The 19,679-nt window shown below is 47.8% G+C and overlaps 1 protein-coding gene and 1 long non-coding RNA gene across 3 annotated transcripts; one reads left to right on the top strand and one right to left on the bottom strand.

Moving 5' to 3' along the window:
• Positions 1–234: 234 nt before the first annotated feature.
• On the bottom strand, positions 235–19,437 carry HOXB9 (homeobox B9). Of its 2 annotated transcripts, none has more exons than XM_057421428.1 (2): positions 4,811–6,155; positions 235–1,037 (listed from the first exon to the last, which is right to left on the bottom strand). In XM_057421428.1, the coding sequence occupies exons 1-2, from the start codon at positions 5,316–5,318 to the stop codon at positions 802–804; spliced, it is 744 nt and encodes a 247-aa protein (XP_057277411.1). In that variant the 5' UTR covers positions 5,319–6,155; the 3' UTR covers positions 235–801. The 2 variants fall into 2 exon arrangements, 1 of the variants encoding a protein (XP_057277411.1); XR_008973765.1 differs by lacking the exon at positions 4,811–6,155 and adding an exon at positions 18,945–19,437 and having other exon boundaries at positions 899–1,037.
• LOC130605711 (uncharacterized) lies at positions 17,399–19,213 on the top strand. Its single transcript, XR_008973766.1, has 2 exons — positions 17,399–17,556; positions 18,108–19,213. It is a non-coding gene; the product is annotated as an uncharacterized LOC130605711 (long non-coding RNA).
• Positions 19,438–19,679: the final 242 nt, after the last annotated feature.

The following is a 19,679-nucleotide window of genomic DNA, read 5'->3' as shown; positions in this document are numbered from 1 at the left end:
TACGAAACTTTCAGGTCAAAGTCGCGTATCTGCCATGGCGCGATTCTAATAAAAATCCCGCATAATAAAACAAGCTTTAAAAACAAAAAGGAAGGGGAAAAAAAGAGGGGGGTGGAGGAATAAAAAGAGCCCAGAGCGGTTGGGAGTTGGGCTGTCATTAATCGACTGCCTGGTATAAAGTTGGCGAATTGAAAATGATTTGTTGGGTACAATTAAACGCAAGTCTTACGAATGTGTCTGTCTTGCAGGAGTTTAATTAAATCGTCTGGTTCCTTGGCCACCTCAACGCGTGAGTGTGTGAGGGGGTGTGAGTGTGTGTGCGAGTGCGCCGGGGTGTTGTGAACGCTATAGAGAATCATTGTCCTTACGTGGATAAAGACAAACAGCGAGGTTTGGTGGGGGCTCTTTGGGGCCACTTGTGTTTGCAGTCTTGTTTTCCATGAAGAAAACGCAAGCAGGGAAAGCTGCTGCTCGGACAGGAGCCTGTGTCTATGTTACACTGTAGGGAGAAGAAAAGAAAAAGGCAACAACAACAAAAAAAATAGAGAAAGAAAACGAGAGAGCAGGACAAAACCCAGCATGTGTCCCCAAAAAGGAGCTGCAGTTTTGGCTAAGTTGCCTCCGATGTGGCGATACTAAGAAGATAAAACAGAAGAATAAGTAACATCTCGCATGCAGAGGTGGAGATTGGGAACGGGGAGGGTTTTCCCCCCAGCGTTTGGGGGGTTTGGTAGCACTACAGGGGAGGCTGGGAGCTGGGGGGTAAAGGGAGGGAAAGGGGGATGCTGCTTTTCTGGGTTTTCATTCTTTGCCCTGTTCCTTGTTCATTTTCTTCATTTTCATCCTTCGGTTCTGAAACCAGATTTTGACTTGTCTCTCACTCAGGTTGAGGAGTCTGGCCACTTCGTGTCTACGGTCCCTCGTCAGGTACATATTGAATAAAAACTCCTTCTCTAGTTCCAGGGTCTGGTATTTGGTGTAAGGGCATCGTTTTTTCCGGGAGGAGCGGGCGTGCAGCCAGCTGGCAGCTGGGTTGGCTGAAAGAAAAGCAGCGAGATCAATACGGTGCAGCCTGAGTGTTTCTCAGAAGGTTTTAATCATGCCATCAAATATTAAGATTATACACACGCATGTGCGCGCCCGGCTGAAAATGCCGCCTGGCCTGGGAGCCAGCAGTGGAGCCAGTAGGAAAATCACACGGGATCGGCAGGGCGAGCAGATGGCGGGGGGCAGAGCCCCCCAAAAAAGCCACCACCCCCCCAAGTTGGGGGCTGGGACACGCTGGACCGCGTGGTCTGTACTCACAGACCTGGGGCCGTGCACACTCATGTTGTCCTGCACACGCATGTTGGCCGTGCACAACCCTGCCTGGGAACACGCATGTTGACCTGCGCACCCAGCCTGTGCACACGCATGTTGACCTGCGCACCCAGCCTGTGCACACGCATGTTGACCTGCCCACCCAGCCTGCGCACATGCATGTTGACCTGCGCACCCAGCCTGCGCACACGCATGTTGACCTGCCCACCCAGCCTGTGCACACGCATGTTGACCTGCCCACCCAGCCTGTGCACACGCATGTTGACCTGCGCACCCAGCCTGCGCACACGCATGTTGACCTGCGCACCCAGCCTGTGCACACGCATGTTGACCTGCGCACCCAGCCTGCGCACACGCATGTTGACCTGCACACCCCTCCCAGTGCACACGCATGTTGACCTGCACACCCCTCCCAGTGCACACACACGTTGTCCTTCACATCCTGCCTCTGCGGAGTAACATGCCTGTGCACACGCATGTTTTGGTGCACACGTGTCTCTGACAGAGCCCCCCCCCCGCTTTGCCCCGGGCCCATCTATACCAGGTAAACACCCACATGCACTTAGAGATTTGCATAACGCCCTTCTCCACGTTACGCACCCTGTGTACAAAGAAACCAACGCCAAAATTACAGATATATATGTAATTCTTTATAGTCCTGTTTTCCCACGTGTCTGCAGATTTACTCCTCCAGACACATGGCGCAGGAACAGAGCAGGGAGAGGAGGGCTGGAGAAACCTTGCATAAATCCTGCCTATTTCTTTTTCTGTGCTATGTGGCAAGAAACGGTCTCGATACAATAAACATCCTCTGAGGGCTGGGTGGACTCTGCTGCCGGAGGTCTGGACAGCGTTACCCGGAGACATGGACATTTGCAGGGCTGCAAATACAGCCAAGAATAAATAACAGGCTGCCCGTCACCCTCGCGTGTGGGAGAAGCTACGTGGGAATCTGCTGCAGAAGGAACATAACGGGAATTAGCCTATTCAAGGGGGGAGAAAACAACATTTTAGGAGCTGAAGCCACCCCTCTGACCACTACGGTGGTGAAGATCGCACCCAAAGGTGAAGTGGGTTTAGGGTAAATAATAGAGCGTCTACTAATCACATGCAAATAGTAGCTGCCCGTTGAGTAACGGAGAGGCGGGAAGGAGGAAAATGAAGGGTTCTGGACAGACCACGTATTTCTATTTTATTTCCTTTTGCCTCCTCTGGAATTATGACTGAAGCCATAAACCTTTACACCAATTAAATGGACCATTATAAGTATATACATACACACAAGCTCGCCCCATCAGAATGTTTCCTCTACGCAAAATGAAATATATTGAATATTTTGGTAAAAAATAATCCGGTTAATCTTCCCCTGTAAGTACTGCCTCTTACAAATTTGCACGGCTATTTCCTTAATGTAATTGACTTGATCTAATATGCAGAATTAAATATTAAAGAGGAAGAAAGCTGTTAATAATTGATACTGTTAATCCTGCTACCCACCCTTTAATGGCAGTGGAGGGCTCTGCTTCCTAACGGAGTTTTAGTCGGTTTGGGTTTATTTTTTGGTCATATTTTGGATCGTTAAAATAGAAGCTATTTTAAACGCCGGTTTTGCTTTATTTATTCACTCTACACAAATCCCTGAACAGGGAAGTGAATGGAGGGAGGTCCTGGCACATCTTTTCTTTAAGATCCAGCAAATCATTTAACAGATCCCTGTGCCATCCACAGGGCAGAGATTCATTATGAAGAAATACTTCCAAAAATGTAAGGAGTCAGGGAAATTGGTGGGAGCCCTTTCTGCAAAACAGCTCCGTCTTCCAGCCCTGGCAGGCTCTCAACATCAGCCCAAATTAAACTATTATTTAAAACAAAATATGCGTCGTAACCACATGCCAGAGAAACCACACAGCATCCTCTTAGCGCGGGTCCCTGCACTTACTTATAGCTTAATAACATTTTCTTGGACAAGATTTTTATATATTCAATTTCAGGGACATTGAGCACAGGACCTGGATATTTAATTCTCTCAAATCATTCACCTCACGGTTGCAGTTTGTTCTGGATCTCTGCCCAGTACAATAGAATAGGACTTTCTTTTTGTGCGTGTGTGAGTGTGTGTGTGTCTGCGTGCAAGTTAAATGATAGGAGAAGGGGAAAAAAAAAGTCGCCCAAACATCCTGCACAAGGAGGGGAGGAAATCACGAGGGGCCAGAATATTCGGTATTTTTAATCGTAGGGTTGCAGTGGCAATCTCTCTTCCACTTTGGGGGGGGGGATAGAAGTTAATTCAAGGGGAAAAAGAATGACTGTGTCAGATCATCCTGCACAGGCTGCGAGGAGCTGGACCCTCGGCGGGGGCTGCTCCTCTGCCAGCTTGGAAAACTTGGGCTTTCACTGTAAAATATTTACGGCGGGGGCCAAGCCAAGTTTCCCTGCGGCTCCCGCTCGGGCTGCGGCTCCGGTTACCCCCCGAAATGAGCCCGGGCACAGCCAGACCGGCACGAGGTACACAAACGCCATTGCACTGGTATTGTTATCACTATTAGACCCATTATTAGAGTTATTATTACTAATAGCATTATTGATGGTATTATGAAATGTTTAAAAGGGGAATGGTTGGGGGGGTTCTACATTTCAGGGAGGCGAAAGACAAGGCAGATAGCAGAAAAAGCACATGCTGTAGTTTAACTGTTTCCCCAATCTGGCTACATTACAAATAAAAACTAATTAAGCTGGAAGCATCATTTCCACCCCCCCACCCCCTTTTTTTTATTCTTAACTAGTAAAGAAGCGTGGCTTTGGAATATTCCTACCTTCAACCGTTCCATTTAACAAACAAACACCTAAACCCCCCAAACAATTCAGCCAGCCGGAGCAAACACACACACACACACCCCCCCCCAGCGGGCAGAGGAGGCCGGAGGAAGCAGCGAGCCGGCCCCGGGGCTACCGCGCTGTACCGGCCGCGGGCGCGGAGCAGCCCCGCCGCTCTCCGCTCCCTCCCTCTCAGCCCCCCCCCCCCCGCCATGAACTTCCCCTCCGTAATTTCGGGTCTTTCCCTCACCTTCTTCTTCGTCTCCCCCGACAGCCGCCTTCCGTTCCCTTTCCCGACCTTCCTCCCCGGCGTTTCCCATCTCCCCCAGTCCCTTCCCTTCCCCTCTGCCCGCACCCGCGCAGATTTGCTCCCGCTTACTAAAGTGGTCTCTGCTGCCGGAGCCAGCGCTCTGGAGGAGAAAGGAGGACTCGCTCCAGCTTTTGTCCTCTCTGGACTCTGTTTAAGCTCAGAGACGACGTTCATTTTTGGTTTTATTTTTATTTACCGGCAGAGACAATGCCACCCCTCTCCCCTCCCCACCTCTCCCCTTAGGTTGGCATCCGCAAGCTGAGACTTTTCTTTAAGCCCTGATTTTAAACTTTACGCAGCATTGTCCCCTTTTATTGCACCTCCTCCAGCTTTTATACTGTTTACTTCCTCACTTTTATAACTTACTTTGATCTGTCCTGTCTTTGTCTTCGCTTCCTTCACAAACTTTATTGTCCTCGAAGCTGGGCCTTTGATTGGAAACGATCCCTTCCCTTGCAGCAGAAGTTTCTAAATTGTACTCCTGTGTCCCCTGTTTATGGACATCCCCGGGACGGCCCAGCAGCGGCTCTGCCTTAACGGCTCCCTGCCCGGGGAGGTTCTCTGCTCGGGGCACGGGGTCCAGCCAGCTCCGTAGATACCTGCCGTCAGATGGGACGCTTTGATGTTGAATATATGGATGGTAGACGGCAGGAAGGGTACCAGAAGAATGTGGATTCAAAGGAGTCCAGGAGGCGCTGAAAACAGGAGGTTTTGGCTGAAAACTACAGGAGGGGAATTCTAGATGCTCATTGTGCCCAGCTTGCCTGGAACTCGTATATTGCCCAGATGAAAATTTAGCTGAAGGCGAGTCTTCACTTTCATGACTTATAATGGAGTCGACATAATAATTGCTAAGAGTCCCAGAAATGGACATTCTCAGACATCATACAAAGCACGGTTCAATGAAGGGAAAAAAATATATAGGACAGATCTAGATTTGTACTCTACCCCCTTCTCCAACTTCCCAGCCAACAAAGTACAGTTGGGCTGCTGTGTTGTGAGCTCCCAGCAAAATGATTGGTCAAACTTTTTTCGTGTGCCTGATAAAGCGTCAGTCTCGGCGTAAATCAATCGCAGCCGAGGGGGCTGCGCTGCGCTGTCATCCGCCCTTGCATTCCATATCAAGGATGGATTGTTTTATGTTTATGCAATGTTGCAAAACGTCAGGAGTTTCGAAAAAGCCACCAAACGGGCAAAGCTGGGGCTAAATACCTTCCTAGATTTGCTCCTGAAACATTGGGGGACTCTAAAGGGGGGAAGGGGGCGGATTTCTTTCCATTATTAATATTATATATTTTTAAAGAAAGATGCTGATGTGCTCGCTTTGCCTTTAATAACCATCAGGGGGGAATAGAGATAAAAGCTATTCTTTCCCGCTCGGGCTCCAGAGTACGATAGCAAAAACCCAGAGAATAAGAACAAACCCACCCCCCCGCGCCGTCATTTCATATACAGACATATATATGTGCGGGCGTTACAGGCATCTAAACGTAAATGCACGCATACACGCGGTTTTGTAAAGAGAAAACACGGATTTAGGTAGCAAGACTGGTGGGGAGAGTGTGATAAATAATTAACCAGCTGGGATGGGGGAATGGATTGTTAACATGGTAAAATAATGTGGGTAAATATGAAACGTAAAATGTCACCAGCGTGGAAGTGGCATTGCAACTTTGACCAGCGAGCTGCCGAGCTGCAACCTCTGTCTGCATCCAGAGCCTGCCTTAGGCTTTATGCTCATATATATATACACATATATATAATATCTTAAAAATATCCGTGTATGCGAACATATGTTCACATGTTTGGCGGCATCATCTCAAGGTTGCTTTGCTCGGGCTAAAATAGTTTCCCACATTGCTGAAATCAGAAGCCTTCATTTAACTTTACAAGGCTAGTAAAATACAGCGCGCCACTGATCCGGCTTTGTTACAGAATGCCTCAAACTTGTGATGGTTAAATAGTTTAATAAAACTTACATTAGCTTTCTTTGATTTTTATAGCCTTGAATTTATTGCCTGTGGAAAAGAAAGGGGGCAAAAAAAAGGAATCCCACGCGTTTTCAGTCACCGTGCCCCCCCTCCCACCTCACATGTGTGTGCCCACGGTGCGGGTGCGTGCGGAACAACCTCCCCCCTCGCTTCATTTTCCGTGTGTTTTCCGAAACCAGACGGGGTTTGGGGGTTTCCCTCGCACGCAAGTCCGTGACTGAGGCGGACTGGGCTCGGTGCGGGTCCCAGCCGGGAGGGTGCGGGGTGGCGGGGGCAGCTTTACCCGGTTATGATGATCAATCCGTTTATTGCAAGACGGTCCGATGGCATCGTAAATGTTGGTTAAGGAAAAGGTGCTCTCTCTGATTACGGCAAAAGTGTTTCTATGGACTTCAGCTGTAACAGTCCGGATCAATTTGCCTCCTTTAATCTATTACCCCTCCGCCCTTCTCCCTCTCACCCCAGCACTGAAGGATATTTAAAGTGAAGGGCAAAGAGATTCCTAGGAATAATAAATCATCGCGGATCCTTCCTGAAGTGTATAGAGATGGAAGTCTATATTAACAGGCTAATAATAACATTGAGGGGTGCTAATAGCCGCCTGAAATGAAGGAAAACTGTAATTCGCATTTCTTTCCCTGTGAGTGTCCGTGCGTGTGTGTCCCTGTGTCTGCTCCTACACAAAACGGAGGTGGGAAATTGCTGCCAGAGGTGGTTTATGAATACGGGAAAATGATGAAGGCGCTTACAAACCTACACCCAAAGCCTTAGATTTTTCCCTTATCCCTATAAGCGGTGCTTTGCCACAAGCTGCAGCCTGATGGAAGGACCCGTTTCCCCGCATTCAGGACCAGAGCTCTCAGAAATGAGGCGCTGTTAGGAAGCTGTCTGTTTTCATTAAAAAAAGGTAATAATGATAATAATAATCGAGAGGGTCGGGATGATGGACAGGGAGAGCTGGAGCTTAATGCCGGAGGTCAGTTTACTTTGAATTTTTGCCTCCCTCAGGGTACCAAGAGCTCCCCAAGCAGCTCAGAATCCTCCCTGGGCTGGACAAGCAGGCTCAGTCTGCAAGCTCCAGCCAAGGTGAGGTGGGAGCAGGGCTTGGGGAGCCCCTCCAGCCCTGGGCTCAGATCTTGCCAAGCCAGCGGCGGGCAGATGTCACCAGGTGAGTACTCCCCACCGCCCTGCCAGATCTCCTCTCCTTTTCAGGGGGTTAATCCAAAGTAACTCCACTTCACCCCAGTCGCGTTTAAACCGGTGAAGGCAGAGAAATCCCCTACCAGGGGCAGCGCGGGGCAGGGTGTCTCCTTTCCAGTGCATCTCACACGAGCAGGGGCTGTGCGAAACGAGTTGGGAATTTCCTACTGCTTCCAACTTTTCACATCTCTATCTCCTTGTATTTTGTATTCCTTCCTAACCCTTCTTTTAACTTCCTTAAGGGTTGGGGAGGTTTTCAAATGAAAAGACCCTGTGCCAGTAGACATGAAATACGAGCCGGTCGCTCACGTTGTCATATTTCTCGGCTTTATTGCCTTTCAGGAATGATTTTTAAAAAATCAGACGATTTCACAAGAGATTCGGAGGGGCTCTGCAAATGTTCTGAGAGCCTGGGAAAGGCAAGGGCTGATTTAAGTGTGTTGTGGAGCTTAAACTCGCTTGGCACATGGAAATGTGTTTATACAACTGATGGATAAACAGCCGTGTTGGTAGCAGGGTGTTGAATAAGTATAGATGAAATTATTGAATGTTAATTGAAGCAAAACACCTGTTCTCTGCTCACGAGATGGATTGGCCATGTCTTACCTGTAATAAATATATTGGTGGAATAAAATCCTGGTGCGCCTCCTATAAATAATGATGAACTATGTCAGCATGAGAGTATATAATTTTCTGTAGTATATGAATTTAAACCAAGAAGACTCTGAGGAGTGTGGCTGTGAAGCAGAACACACGGGTTTTCAGATCCCCAGTGAATGGAAACCTCACAAGATCTGCAAAATCCATTTGCTTTTGCTCCTCTGGAGGTTTCTGTTTGTTCAGTGGTTTATTTTTTAGACATATCCCTGTAGTTCATCTCTCTGTAGCCTTTTCTGAGAGAGGCTTAAGGCAAACGACAGCTTCATCCCATGTCTGTCTGCATGGAGAGACCGTGTTGTGCAGCGCTGCCTGCTCCGGCTGACATTATGTAGGCGTTTATATTTTAATGCCTCGAATAGAGCCCATCAGAAATTACATGAAAAGCCCTTGTGATTGCAAAATAACTTGGGGAAGGAAAAGTCAAGGAGAAAGTGACCTCGGAGCGGGGTGTTGCAGTCTAAATGGACGAATCTTTGGGAGAGAGGAGGCAGGATGTGCGAGCTTTGCTCGGCTTGCAAACCAGATTTAGTTTAGAGATGTGATTGTTGTGAGCTGGTAAAGGGAAGTGGAACTGGAAATAGTTATTGAAAAAAAAAAAGGAAGAAAGTCCGAAGTGGAAACTTTTTCCTGCTTTCAGAATCAGCACCAAGTGTATTTGGCTGTGAGGAAAAACTCAGAGCATTGTCAGCTTGCAGTGGAAAGCCACAGGCTTCTGAACTCACACACTGTTTATAAATACTCTTTATTGTTTGTGGAGAGAAGGGATAATTTCCAACCAGCGCTTTGAAACACACAACTGCCAAAATCCATCCTCAGCAAACAACTCTTTGGGTTGGCATTTCTGAAGCTGAAAACAACCAAATAGAAAATATTTGCAAACTATGCCGATTTGAAGTTGGGCAATTGCCACCTTGTGTTGATTTATAAGTTTTGGCATAAGTAAGAGAAAGAGCAGATGATCCATTTCTTACCGGAAGCATATTTAAACCACTTTTGGAAGGCGATTGTTAGTATTTATTAGAACAGGCACCTTCTTCCAGCTGGTTTTGCCTCTTTACCAGAGCTACGGAGGAGGTGAAGGGGACTTGTGGGTCCTGAGGTACAGGACTGGGGGTTCGCCAGGATCTTCACCCTGAGAGGCCTTTACGGGGTTGGGATGTAACCTGCAGTACTTGGGGAATATTTACTTCTCCAGCGTAGGTTTGGAAGCCGATAAGGATAAGCTAAGAGAGGATAAAAGCTGAGAGTGAACTTCATGGCTATGGGGAGTCTGGAGACCAGATTCGGAGATAATGCAGCCTTCAAAGGGCTGAGCGTTTATTTCAGGCGATATGAAACATTCTTAAATTATAATGATAGTAATAATAATGATAATAACAACAAGAAAATAACCTTTTTTTTTTTTAGAAGTCAGGAAACAGAAATAAAATCTCACCATAAAGCAAACATCATTTATGAACGATACAGTTAGGCAGGTCTAAGAGGTTATGAAAGAAACTTCAGTCACGGACCCCTCCAAACACGCGAAAGCCCGAGAAAAAAAAAAGTCCCTTCTGAAGAGTAAAACCTATATTTTACATACTTTTTAGTGAAATAAGTTTCTGTAGCCTAAAAGCAGAAAGATCTACCTTTGCCATTTCCTGTGTTAGCTCCCAGTTTGAATGCTGCCGTCTGTTAAAAATCCGTAAGTGGTGAGGAGGGAGGGAAAGGGAGGGAGGGGGGGAATTCCTTGTCTGAAGAGAAGCAAAAACAAGTTACACATGTGGGCAATTTTCCAAGGACCGAAAGTACACTGGCTAAAAACCCCAGTTCCAAATGAGGTTTGTAATCTCAGCAGTTAATAAAGCATTTCGATCCCCCGTAAAGTAAAAGCGTATGTGCATCTGAAAAGGGAAGCTGGAGGGAGAGAAAGTTAAAATAAAGTTTGATTGTTGTTCGGGAGCCCACATTCTGGCTACTAGGCTAATTTTCCTCCCTCCCCACCTCGCCTCCCTCCTTCAAATAATATTCAACTCCCACGAAATAGCTGGGCTCCTGCTTCACTCCGCGGATCTTAAGCAGGAGCTGCTGGTTGCAACTGCTGCGGATTCCCCTGCCTCTGCCTTGGGGTCACCACGATGTAGCTAAGCACACACCACCACCACCCCGAAAAATCCCCCCCCATTAGTCTGGGAGAAAGGGAAGTAACAGCCCGTGGTGGTGAGAAATCTGTCGCTCCCACCCGAGGAAGAGAAGAGGGTGGGAAAACACAAGAGCAGGTACAAAAATGAAGTTGTTCTAGAATTGTTTCCATAAAACCAGTAGCATGAGCCCCAGTAAAGAGAAAAGGAGGAGTTTCTTTCGGATAGGTTCTTTCCACACCGATTTTGCTCGTGATTAAAACTCACCCCCAGTGGGGGTAATATCGGACAGGCTGGACCTTGGCTGGGGAGTAACTGGGGGAAACTTGGTGCATTCACTGCAGTTGCTCCTCGTTACAAGCGCAGAAATGTGCGCACCAGGCGGTTACTACGCACAAGGATAATTCTCTTTGGTAGCCATCACTGCTTCTTCTCCAGGTAAGGTCGCTCTTATCTAATTTAGAACAGAGGAGAACCAAACCGCTCCAAGGCAGGGGGGACCCCACCGCACCCTACTCCTCCCGCTCTTTCTTCTTTTCCCAGAGCCCAATTCCCGTTTTCAGGCTGCAATACCGACCCCCCCCGGGCCTGATTCTGATCTTTCCCAGCCCCGTGTCCCCCATTCTCCTCCCTGGCCCTTGTTTCCTGTCTGTACATGGGTAGGAGGGAGATGGGAATCAGAAGCCCAGACATTTACAAGGCAGGTTAGTGGTTGCCTATGGGGACATTATTACCGAACAGTTTATGATTAACTTTCCCAGATTGTCCTTTTCCGTTGAAGGGCTTTGAGGCAGGGCACAAGCAGCACGTTGTTTCTAAGGAAGGAGGCACAGGGCTTGTGAGTTGGGTGGAAAACTCCGAGTTATTTTACGCTGTTTGACTTCCCTCTCCTCCCCTCGAGCGGCTGTTGGTTTTCTAGCCGCTGTGCCTGCTAGAATCACCAGTTTCAGGAATAAAGCACACACCAATTTAAAAGCGATACAACGTTTTGGTTGGTTTGTTTGTTTTCGTTTCCTTTTAACGCTCCGAGTGGGCAAAAACCCCCAAACCAACAAAACCCAACTGAAACCCAAGTAATCCCCCGGCCACAAAAAGTAGCAGCAGATGGTGGGATAGACCCTGGATATGGTATCAGAGTTTAATTCTTCAAACCTGGAAGGGAGATCCAGTCCCAGGCTTATTTAGCCATGTCCTGGACCATGTGAAACTTGGTTTTATGCATATTTGAAACACTGATGCAAGGAAAATCACTTCCATGAGATGATTGCTCACACACAGGCACACAACTCCACAGGCTTCCAGTGTGCAGGCAGTAGAACGGGTGGACTCCATCCAAGCACACACTAGAGCTCTCCAAAATTCCTGTCTCACATGGATTTTTATAGTATTAGGTTGATTAAAATAAAACTCTACCAGCGTATTCCCACGCGCAACATGTTGAGATTCAGAGGAAGGATGTGGGCAAGCTATTGTGGGCATTTCTGGCATCATCTAAGCCCTTTTATTTCGTGAACCTGGCAGCCGTGGTCCTCGCCCAGGTTTGTCTGATATTTAATGAACTCCCAGATCAATGTCCAACAATGAGCACCAGCCGCGCATCTTTGCGCGGTTACGGGCTTACAGACCGCGGCTTGGTAATTATCGGTCTCTAAAGACGTGGGCATGTTTTCCTACGAGCTGCGGAAGCTCCTCGGGGACTAAATATGCAATATCCAGCCCGTTCGGCATTTTTATCTCCGTAGGAAAAACCACCGGGACCAGATCACCATCCCATTTATGCCTATAAATGCCACCCGCCCAGAGCCAAACGTGATGGGCAGCGGGGCCTTTCATAAGCTTATTTTATCTATGAAGACAATTAAACTCAGGAGCCGGACACCGTTCTTTTTGTTCTCTAAGCCCACATGGTATCCTTTATGCGGAGGTGTAGATCACAACTACTAAGCTAAGACACACTTAAACGTCTTATAGAGGTGTGTATGATGTATTTTTATGCGAGACACAAAGTTTATTGCCACACAGAGGGGTTGCTGAGCCTGTCACTGGGGAGGGGGGGTGCTTGCCTCTGAGAGGCGCCGCAGCCTAATTAGAGCCTTAATAAGCTCTTGATGATTCGGGGCCTGATTGCGCTGGTCTCACAAAAGGGTCCCTGAAACGGGGATTTAAACAAAGAAACCGTCACCCCCAAGTCGGGGGGGGGGCAGTTTGAGACGGGCTTAGCGGGGGGAACACGATTTACGGGGACACACAGGCCCGGAGCTGAGCCGGACTTAGGGGGATGATGCTAAAATGGATTTAGGGGGTACACGGGCCCGGGACTGAGACGGACTTATAGGGGACACAAGCCCGGTACCGGTGCGGTCCAGGGGATGGAAGAGGGGGCAGATACAGGACTGCCACCCCTTCCCCATCCTTCCGGGGCAACTACCCTCAGCAAACAGAGCGAGGAGGATAACTGGAGTAAATCAGGTAGTTTGATGTTCTTGTGTTTAAAATTAAAAGCCCAACAACATGAAACTACCTAATTCACCGAGCAGTTCTAACGAAGCCCTGGGTCAAAGGCTAACCCCCACAGCCCCCCCCCAAAGGCGCCGGGCGGCCATTTTGTCCGGCATCAGCCCCAACCTGAACTTCTGCAATAGCGAACAGTTGCTTGGAGACAAAAGCGACAAAAGGACCTTTTCAGAGACGAAATAAAACCCCTCAGACTGCGCGGAGCAAACTATTCATCTGATTTCCTATGTACAGTGTCTGGAGCGGATCCCTCCTGCAGGACTTTACAAATAGTTTACAAATAGACCAGAGGAAACAGTAAAATGCTATTGACTTTGAGAAACAAGCGATTATCGCAGCTATAAAAAAGAGCAAAAAATCCCTAAAGTTCTCCCTCCACCTCCTTGGAAAGCTAATTTAAAGGATCGTTTCCAATATGAAGCCGATTTATCAAGACGTTGTATTAAACCACTATTATCAGATTCTTTTTCCCCCCATCTAAACCTGCCAGTGTCTGAATAACTTTCCGCAGGGAATAGAGTTAAATCAGTGAGTTCTCGGAATAAAAGCAATGAATTCATATTCTCCTCCCCTGAAAGCAAGTATAACGTGAGTCATTTAAAGGTAAAAAAATTTAGAAGGGCGTGGGAGGGAATCAAGAACATATAAATCAATTAAAGCAAGAGAAAAAAGCGTCATTGTGACTATTTCATAGGTGTAAATAGCGACACAGAGAAACTTACTGTGTCCTTTCCTCCCTCCAAGGCGCTCACGTTATAAAATAACGACTCGATGGTTATAAAAAGCAGAATTAAAGCTGAGGAGAGGGGCCGGGCCTCGGGGACTTCACTGAGCTCCGAGTAACTTCCGCCGGGGGGGCGGGGGGGAGAAGTTTGGCAGGAAAAAGTCCAAAATTCCTATTTAGGGGAAAAAAATATGAAAAATAAAAAAGGACGGGAGCTCCCCAGCCCATCGGATCATTTATGTGTATAACATAAAGTCAATGTCTTACCTTGTAAACTGGGGTGTGTGTGTGGGGGGGTTATCCTTACGTGGATTAAAGAATTACACAGGGTGAGCAAGAGAAAGGATAAAGTCTGGAGGACAAGAGGCCGAGACAGCCCCGGCCCGAAAGGGTGAGTTTAGAGGAGTTTAAAAGTTCATTGAAGGAACACATCCTCCGAGTCCAAGGGATGCCCGGAGGAGCCAGAAACGCGACTGTAAGTTATCTTCATATGGTTTGAAAAGCCTTAAGAGCCGGGATGGGACGCTATATAAATCTATTGGACCGGAAACACAATAAAACTTAGCCACGTTGTTGAACTTCAAACGCTTTACGCCAGGTCGGGAGGGGCGGAATCCGAAAACAAACAAACCAACCGACCCACCAAGAACCTGCCCCCCAAACCGTCACTGGAAGGAGAATAGGGAGGGGGGGGATTTTGGGGGGAATATTGCCAGCCTGGGGCCGTTGTGGTTTTATTTTGGGTGAGTTAGGGCTCTCTCAATGCGCAATCGTCTGATTCCGCACCTTTGTTACAGGAGATAAGTCGAAATTAATATACATTTTTCCATTATCCCCCCAATTCCTCATCTCTCTCCTTTTTGATGCACAAATATAGGCAGATTCAAGTTTAAATCAAGCCTGCAAAGGGAAAGAACTGAAAGTTTGCTATAAAACTTCAATTAGGTTTACACATGAGGGACCCATAGTATTATAATACCTCTAGTAAGTATATGTGATGCGTGTTTGCATGCAGGCATACCTACACCCTGCTGTACTTACGTGCACCACTCCTATAATAACTCAAATTGGTCGAATAATAGTTTTAATTTTATTTGACAAATAATAGTTTTTATTGGTTGATATTTTCTCTTTCCTACAAAGAAGATTAAAAAAGCCTCCAGCCCCACGGCTTCACTTCTTATACCAATGCAATTTGTAAAACAAAAGTGGTGGTCACACTTGAACTCGTCCTACTAAAAGCTCTTTCTTTCAGACAAAACAGGCAGGAGGAATATATTTTAGCAGAGCTTTCAATGCTGCAACTTGGAAATGGAGTCTCCCCCCGCCCCTAAATTGCAGGCTGAAAACATAAATAAAGCAAAGCACTCAAGATAAGGGTGAAAAACAAAACTGCATGTGCCATTTAATTTCACGATTAGGTGCAAAATAAATAACGGGGGGGGGGGAGAGGAGAGAAACAAGAAAAAGAATCCCAAATCTAAGTAGGTGATGTATGAGGTTTAATTCTTAGGCTGGAATAACATTTTAAGGTAATGGAATGCATTTTTTTCCCCTTCTGGCTGTTGCTAAAGTTTTAAAAGACATTTTAAATTCAGACATCAAAGACAAGTTGGAGCTCTTAGACAGCAAATGGATGTCCTGGCTATAAGATAACTTCTGCTTGTCAGGGGAATAAGTACTAAAATAATTAATAGGCTGGGATGGGCTGGATTTCAAGTGTTTGCGTGAGCATTTATCAGTAAATGTATATATGTGTGCATATCCATTACGCGCACGCACGTACATAATAGAAGAATCTATTACAGATCATCCAAGGGAAATGGCACTGAATCTCAGGATCTCATTACGGGTTTCTTTGTGACTTACTTAGATCTTCACAAAGCAGTATTTTTATTAAAATATGGTTATAGCAGCTGGTTTGCACAGCTCCCATTCATCAGCATTAGCCTTTGGGAGTATTTGGTGTCTGCTCCTTAGGAGCCAGGCGGATGTTCCCAAACAGAATATGTTACAAACGGGAGGTGCCTGTCGCATTTATAGGGGGAAAAAAAGGAGATTAAAAAGTTGGCCTTAAGCCCTCCTCCTGCCCCGCTTCCCCCCTTCGCACGGCTCTGCCTGCGAGTGGGAAACAGCTCGGCGTGGGCTTTTCCTCTCTTTCTTCCAGCTCTCCATCATGAAAGGACAGAGCAGCCACACACACAGAACTGCGCCGTGATACTGCAAAGAGATGTGTGTGTATGTACATATTTTACGCTAATGCTCGAATCATTGCAGCTCCGGTAATAACAGTAACTTTAAACAGAGGAATCAATGAATAAATGCAGCTCCCCGGCTGCCGGGGCTGCATGCCAGGGCTGAGCCTCGGTGAGCTGCTCCCGCCCCGGCGGCGGCTGGACCCGTGGCCTCGGGGCGGCGCTCGCTGGCCGGGCTGGGCTGGGTCCAGGGCCCTGGAGGCCCGGCCACGCTCCTCAGGGTCCCTGCCAGCTCGGGGGGCGCTTTGCTTCCTCTGCCAAGGAGAAATAAACGTTTTTACCTTTTTTTTTTCCTTTTTCCTCTCCTTTTTATTTGTTTATTTTTTAATAAAAATTAAATTTTCTGCCTTAAGACGCATTAAAGAAAAAACAAAACCAAAACCAAACCAACACAAAAGCCTCCAACCAACAAACAAAACCAAGCGAAAAACCTCCACCAAAACAAGCAATAAGACCCACAAAACCACCAAAACAAACAAAAGACCCCCATAAAAGCCCCAAACAACAAAACCCAACAGCCAAATCGCATTTCTCTGAAGCCCCGTAGAGCTCTTATGACCCACGCAGAGAGTTTTGCTACGCCAAATTCCTGGGGGCGTAAAAGGTGGGAGGCTCAGGGGTGCCCCGGTCCCAGTGGGGGTGCCCGGGGGTCCCGGCAATGACGGGCGCGGAGGAAGGTGACGGAGCCGAGGGTCGGGGGGAGCCCCGAGCTGCGGGTCCCCCCACTGGGGTGAAGCGGAACCCAGAAGGGCGGCATCGCCCCGGCTACTTGTTGCTGCGTTAAGTTTTTCTCCGAGGGAAGTGAAATGGGGCCCTTCGGAGACCCCAGCCCGGCCTCACTCACCCCATCGGGGCCGGGCTGCAGGATTTACTTTTCCATCTTGGGGTTTTTCCTTCCCTAGCCCTCGGAACCTCGAAACGCTCCTCCCGTAGCCGGGGAGAGCCTGAGCCCCTGGTTTTATACATGAAACCCGAAATCAAATTGGGTCATTAGACCAGGCAGGGAAACCCAAGGAATGACCCACGCTTGTCCTGGGAGCCCCTCTTCCCCTTCTCACCCATACCCAGAGCCCGAGGAATTGAGGGAAAGCAAATTCTGCAAAGCACCGGGTTTAAAAACAGAATCCAGGTAAAAAACCCACCAACAATGTCGCCTTCGCTGAGGCAATTAACCCGAAAACTCCAATTAATGGACAAAATCTAATTAGCCGGAGGGAAAAGGCGACTGCGGGAGCCTCCCTTCTCTCCGTACTCCCGGTTTCTCAACAGGGCGAAAGAAACCCCGACGGTGCGAGGAAGCCAGAAGAAAAGACAGCGGAGAAGGCAGCGAAGAGGCCCGTAAGCATCTTCTCCCCGCACCCGACTTTAATTTGGGGTATCCGGAGGTGCCGAGGGGGCCTTTGCAGGCTCAGGGCTGAGCTCAGCTCGGCCGCGGGGTCCAGGACCCACAAACCTGGGAACGGGGAAGAGCGGCTTCACTTGTAGGGTGAAATATTAGTTAGTCTTCAGACATGCGGTAGAGTTTTGGAGTTGGTCAAATGAAGCTTCCTTTAATCAGCAAAAGAGGCTTTGGAAGGAGCCGTTGGTTGCTAAGCCTTAAAAAAGTCATTTTTACAGGTACAGAAGAGTCAGAAACCTTACGTTGGCTGTCATTAAATAAAATAAATGAGTAAAATTTGTTCGAGAAGCCTACGGGGAGATAAATCGCTCGAACGAGCACATTCAACTTTCCTGAATTAAGCCAAGACCATTGCAGATCCCGCAACTAGTGCGAGGATTCATTTTGCCCCACGTATTCTCATGGTAGCAAAACATTGCTAAAAATCTTCGATTTAATAATTTTCAGGAGAGTTTTTGTTTCTTTATAGAATTTTTCCCCTTTGCTCTATTTCGGAGTATTCTTAATTACATTTAAAGCTTTTCAAGAGCTTTCCAGAGGGGAAAAAATGGGAGATGAAATGAGCATATTAATAAATATTCGCTTGAAATGATCGACAGGAATATATCCAACATCTTAAATAAATTATTCCATTTGTCCCCGTTCCAGACATTCGTTGGGGAATTCGATTAAGCCAGGCTCCCTTCAATTATTTACAGCAGCCCTCTGTCCCGGAGACTTTAATAGGTTTCTTCTCCGGTTTTCAACATTGTTATCAGAAATCCATAAAGCAGGGGAGGGACAGGAAATTAAATGTAAAGGTACCTCATTATGGCACAAGTGCTCTCCCAGCTCTCGCTGCGGACGGACGCGAGTTTACACGGACGGAGAGAAACCCAAAGGAACATGAAAAGGCTGAGCCCCCTCCTCAAGTGGACTTGGCAATCCTGCCGGAATGACCTTCTCGTTTCACGCCTAGGAAGAAGCCTTCCTCCCCATCCCGCAGGGCTCGGAATCAGCAGAGAGGGAGGAAGAAGGAGAAAGGAGAAGCCCGCACACGGTAGAGTCATGTAAGTAGAAAGCGTGGGTTGGATTACTATAACTGAAACTACTTTACTATTACTATATTCCTATTATAGAGGCTGTAATGCGGGGATTTATTCTGTAAGCCTTCGAGCCGAGCAGGATTTCTCTGCGCTGAGCTGGAGCCCAAATTCCCGGGTCCTTGGCGCACGTCGGTGGATTTAATCATATAGAGAAATAAAGAAGTGATGCTAATGATGAAAAGTCGGACCAGTGATTACAAAATAGAGTCAAAACTCCCAGCAGAGAAACAGGCGGGTGGAGAAGGGGAATACGAGGAGCGCGGCTTTCCCTCCCATCTGTTTTAAAAGAGAGCTTGAGGGTTTTGGGAAGACGGAGTATGGAATTCTGATGGAAAAAAATAAAGAAGAGGGAAGAAAAGCGAGTCTGCTCGCCCTCCGAAAGGAGCCGGGCTAGCGGTTTGCTACACGGGCGTCGGCAGCTGAGGAAGAGGATAAAGCATCCTCGGGGAAGAAGAGGATAAAGTATTCTCGGGAAGCTACATGTGGGAAGTTATAGAGAATCGACACGTTAGGAAAACGCCTCCCGCGAGGCCGAACCCAGCGCTCACTTACCTGCCCGTGCCTCTCCTCCCTGTCTTCCTTCCCTCCCTCTTAAGCACACCAAGGAAAGAAATAAATCACGGCAGCGCCTCTCCTCCGCAGAGGAATCCTTCCACCACTTGTTAGAGCCCAGCCCCAGCTCTGGCTGATTTGATTTTTAAATGATTACTATTATTAGTTAATCCTAGGGAGTCGTCCCGATTGAACGTTAGGCTTGATTGAAAGCGAGAGCTCTGTACATTAATTTTTAACCAAAGAGCTATTGTGTTAGCAAAGGGGGGGGGGGGAAGAGCCCCAACACCTTCCCTCCCCCTGTCTAGACAAAATCACTGTTTTGACGGCAAATTGCAGGCTGCTTCCCCCTCCTCCCTGGTTCCTGCCTGCTCGCCGCCTTCTGCTAGAAAGCAAGGGGAGGGGAGTTTAATATTTTATTGATTTGGTTCACCCACCTTCGAGGTCTGGTGCAGTTTTAGCATCTTTAGACCTGCCTGAAGATGGAGCTTCCTGCCGCAAGGGAAAAAGGGAAAGAGAAAAAGGGAAAAGGGATAAAGGAACAACACCCCCCACACACCCCTCCGGACTTTATCTTCTCTTCCCCCCCCCCCCCCCAACCCGGTCCATAAGTCTCCAGCACAGGGCCTTCTCCTCACCCCCTCCTTGGCAGTCTGCTCCTCAGCCGGTGCGAGCCCCTTCCGGGTAGGGGAGACCCGAGAGGCACCCCAGAAACAGCGGTGGGTAACGAGTGGG

This window comes from Pezoporus wallicus, unplaced genomic scaffold (assembly GCF_028554395.1).
Source record: "Pezoporus wallicus isolate ANWC-B61680 ecotype Strahan unplaced genomic scaffold, APGP_CSIRO_Pwel_v1 contig_13057, whole genome shotgun sequence".
NCBI classification, from domain to species: domain Eukaryota; kingdom Metazoa; phylum Chordata; class Aves; order Psittaciformes; family Psittacidae; genus Pezoporus; species Pezoporus wallicus.
This window is presented reverse-complemented; position numbering and strand designations above follow the sequence as displayed.

Bases quoted from the DNA above. Each gene is read 5' to 3' on its own strand.
- HOXB9 (XM_057421428.1), bottom strand. From the start codon at position 5,318: ATGTCCATTTCTGGGACTCTTAGCAATTATTATGTCGACTCCATTATA. The intron at 1,038-4,810 runs GTAAGTTATAAA...CTTTTCTTTCAG, and splicing joins CAAAGACAGGACAGATCAAA to CCAACCCAGCTGCCAGCTGG.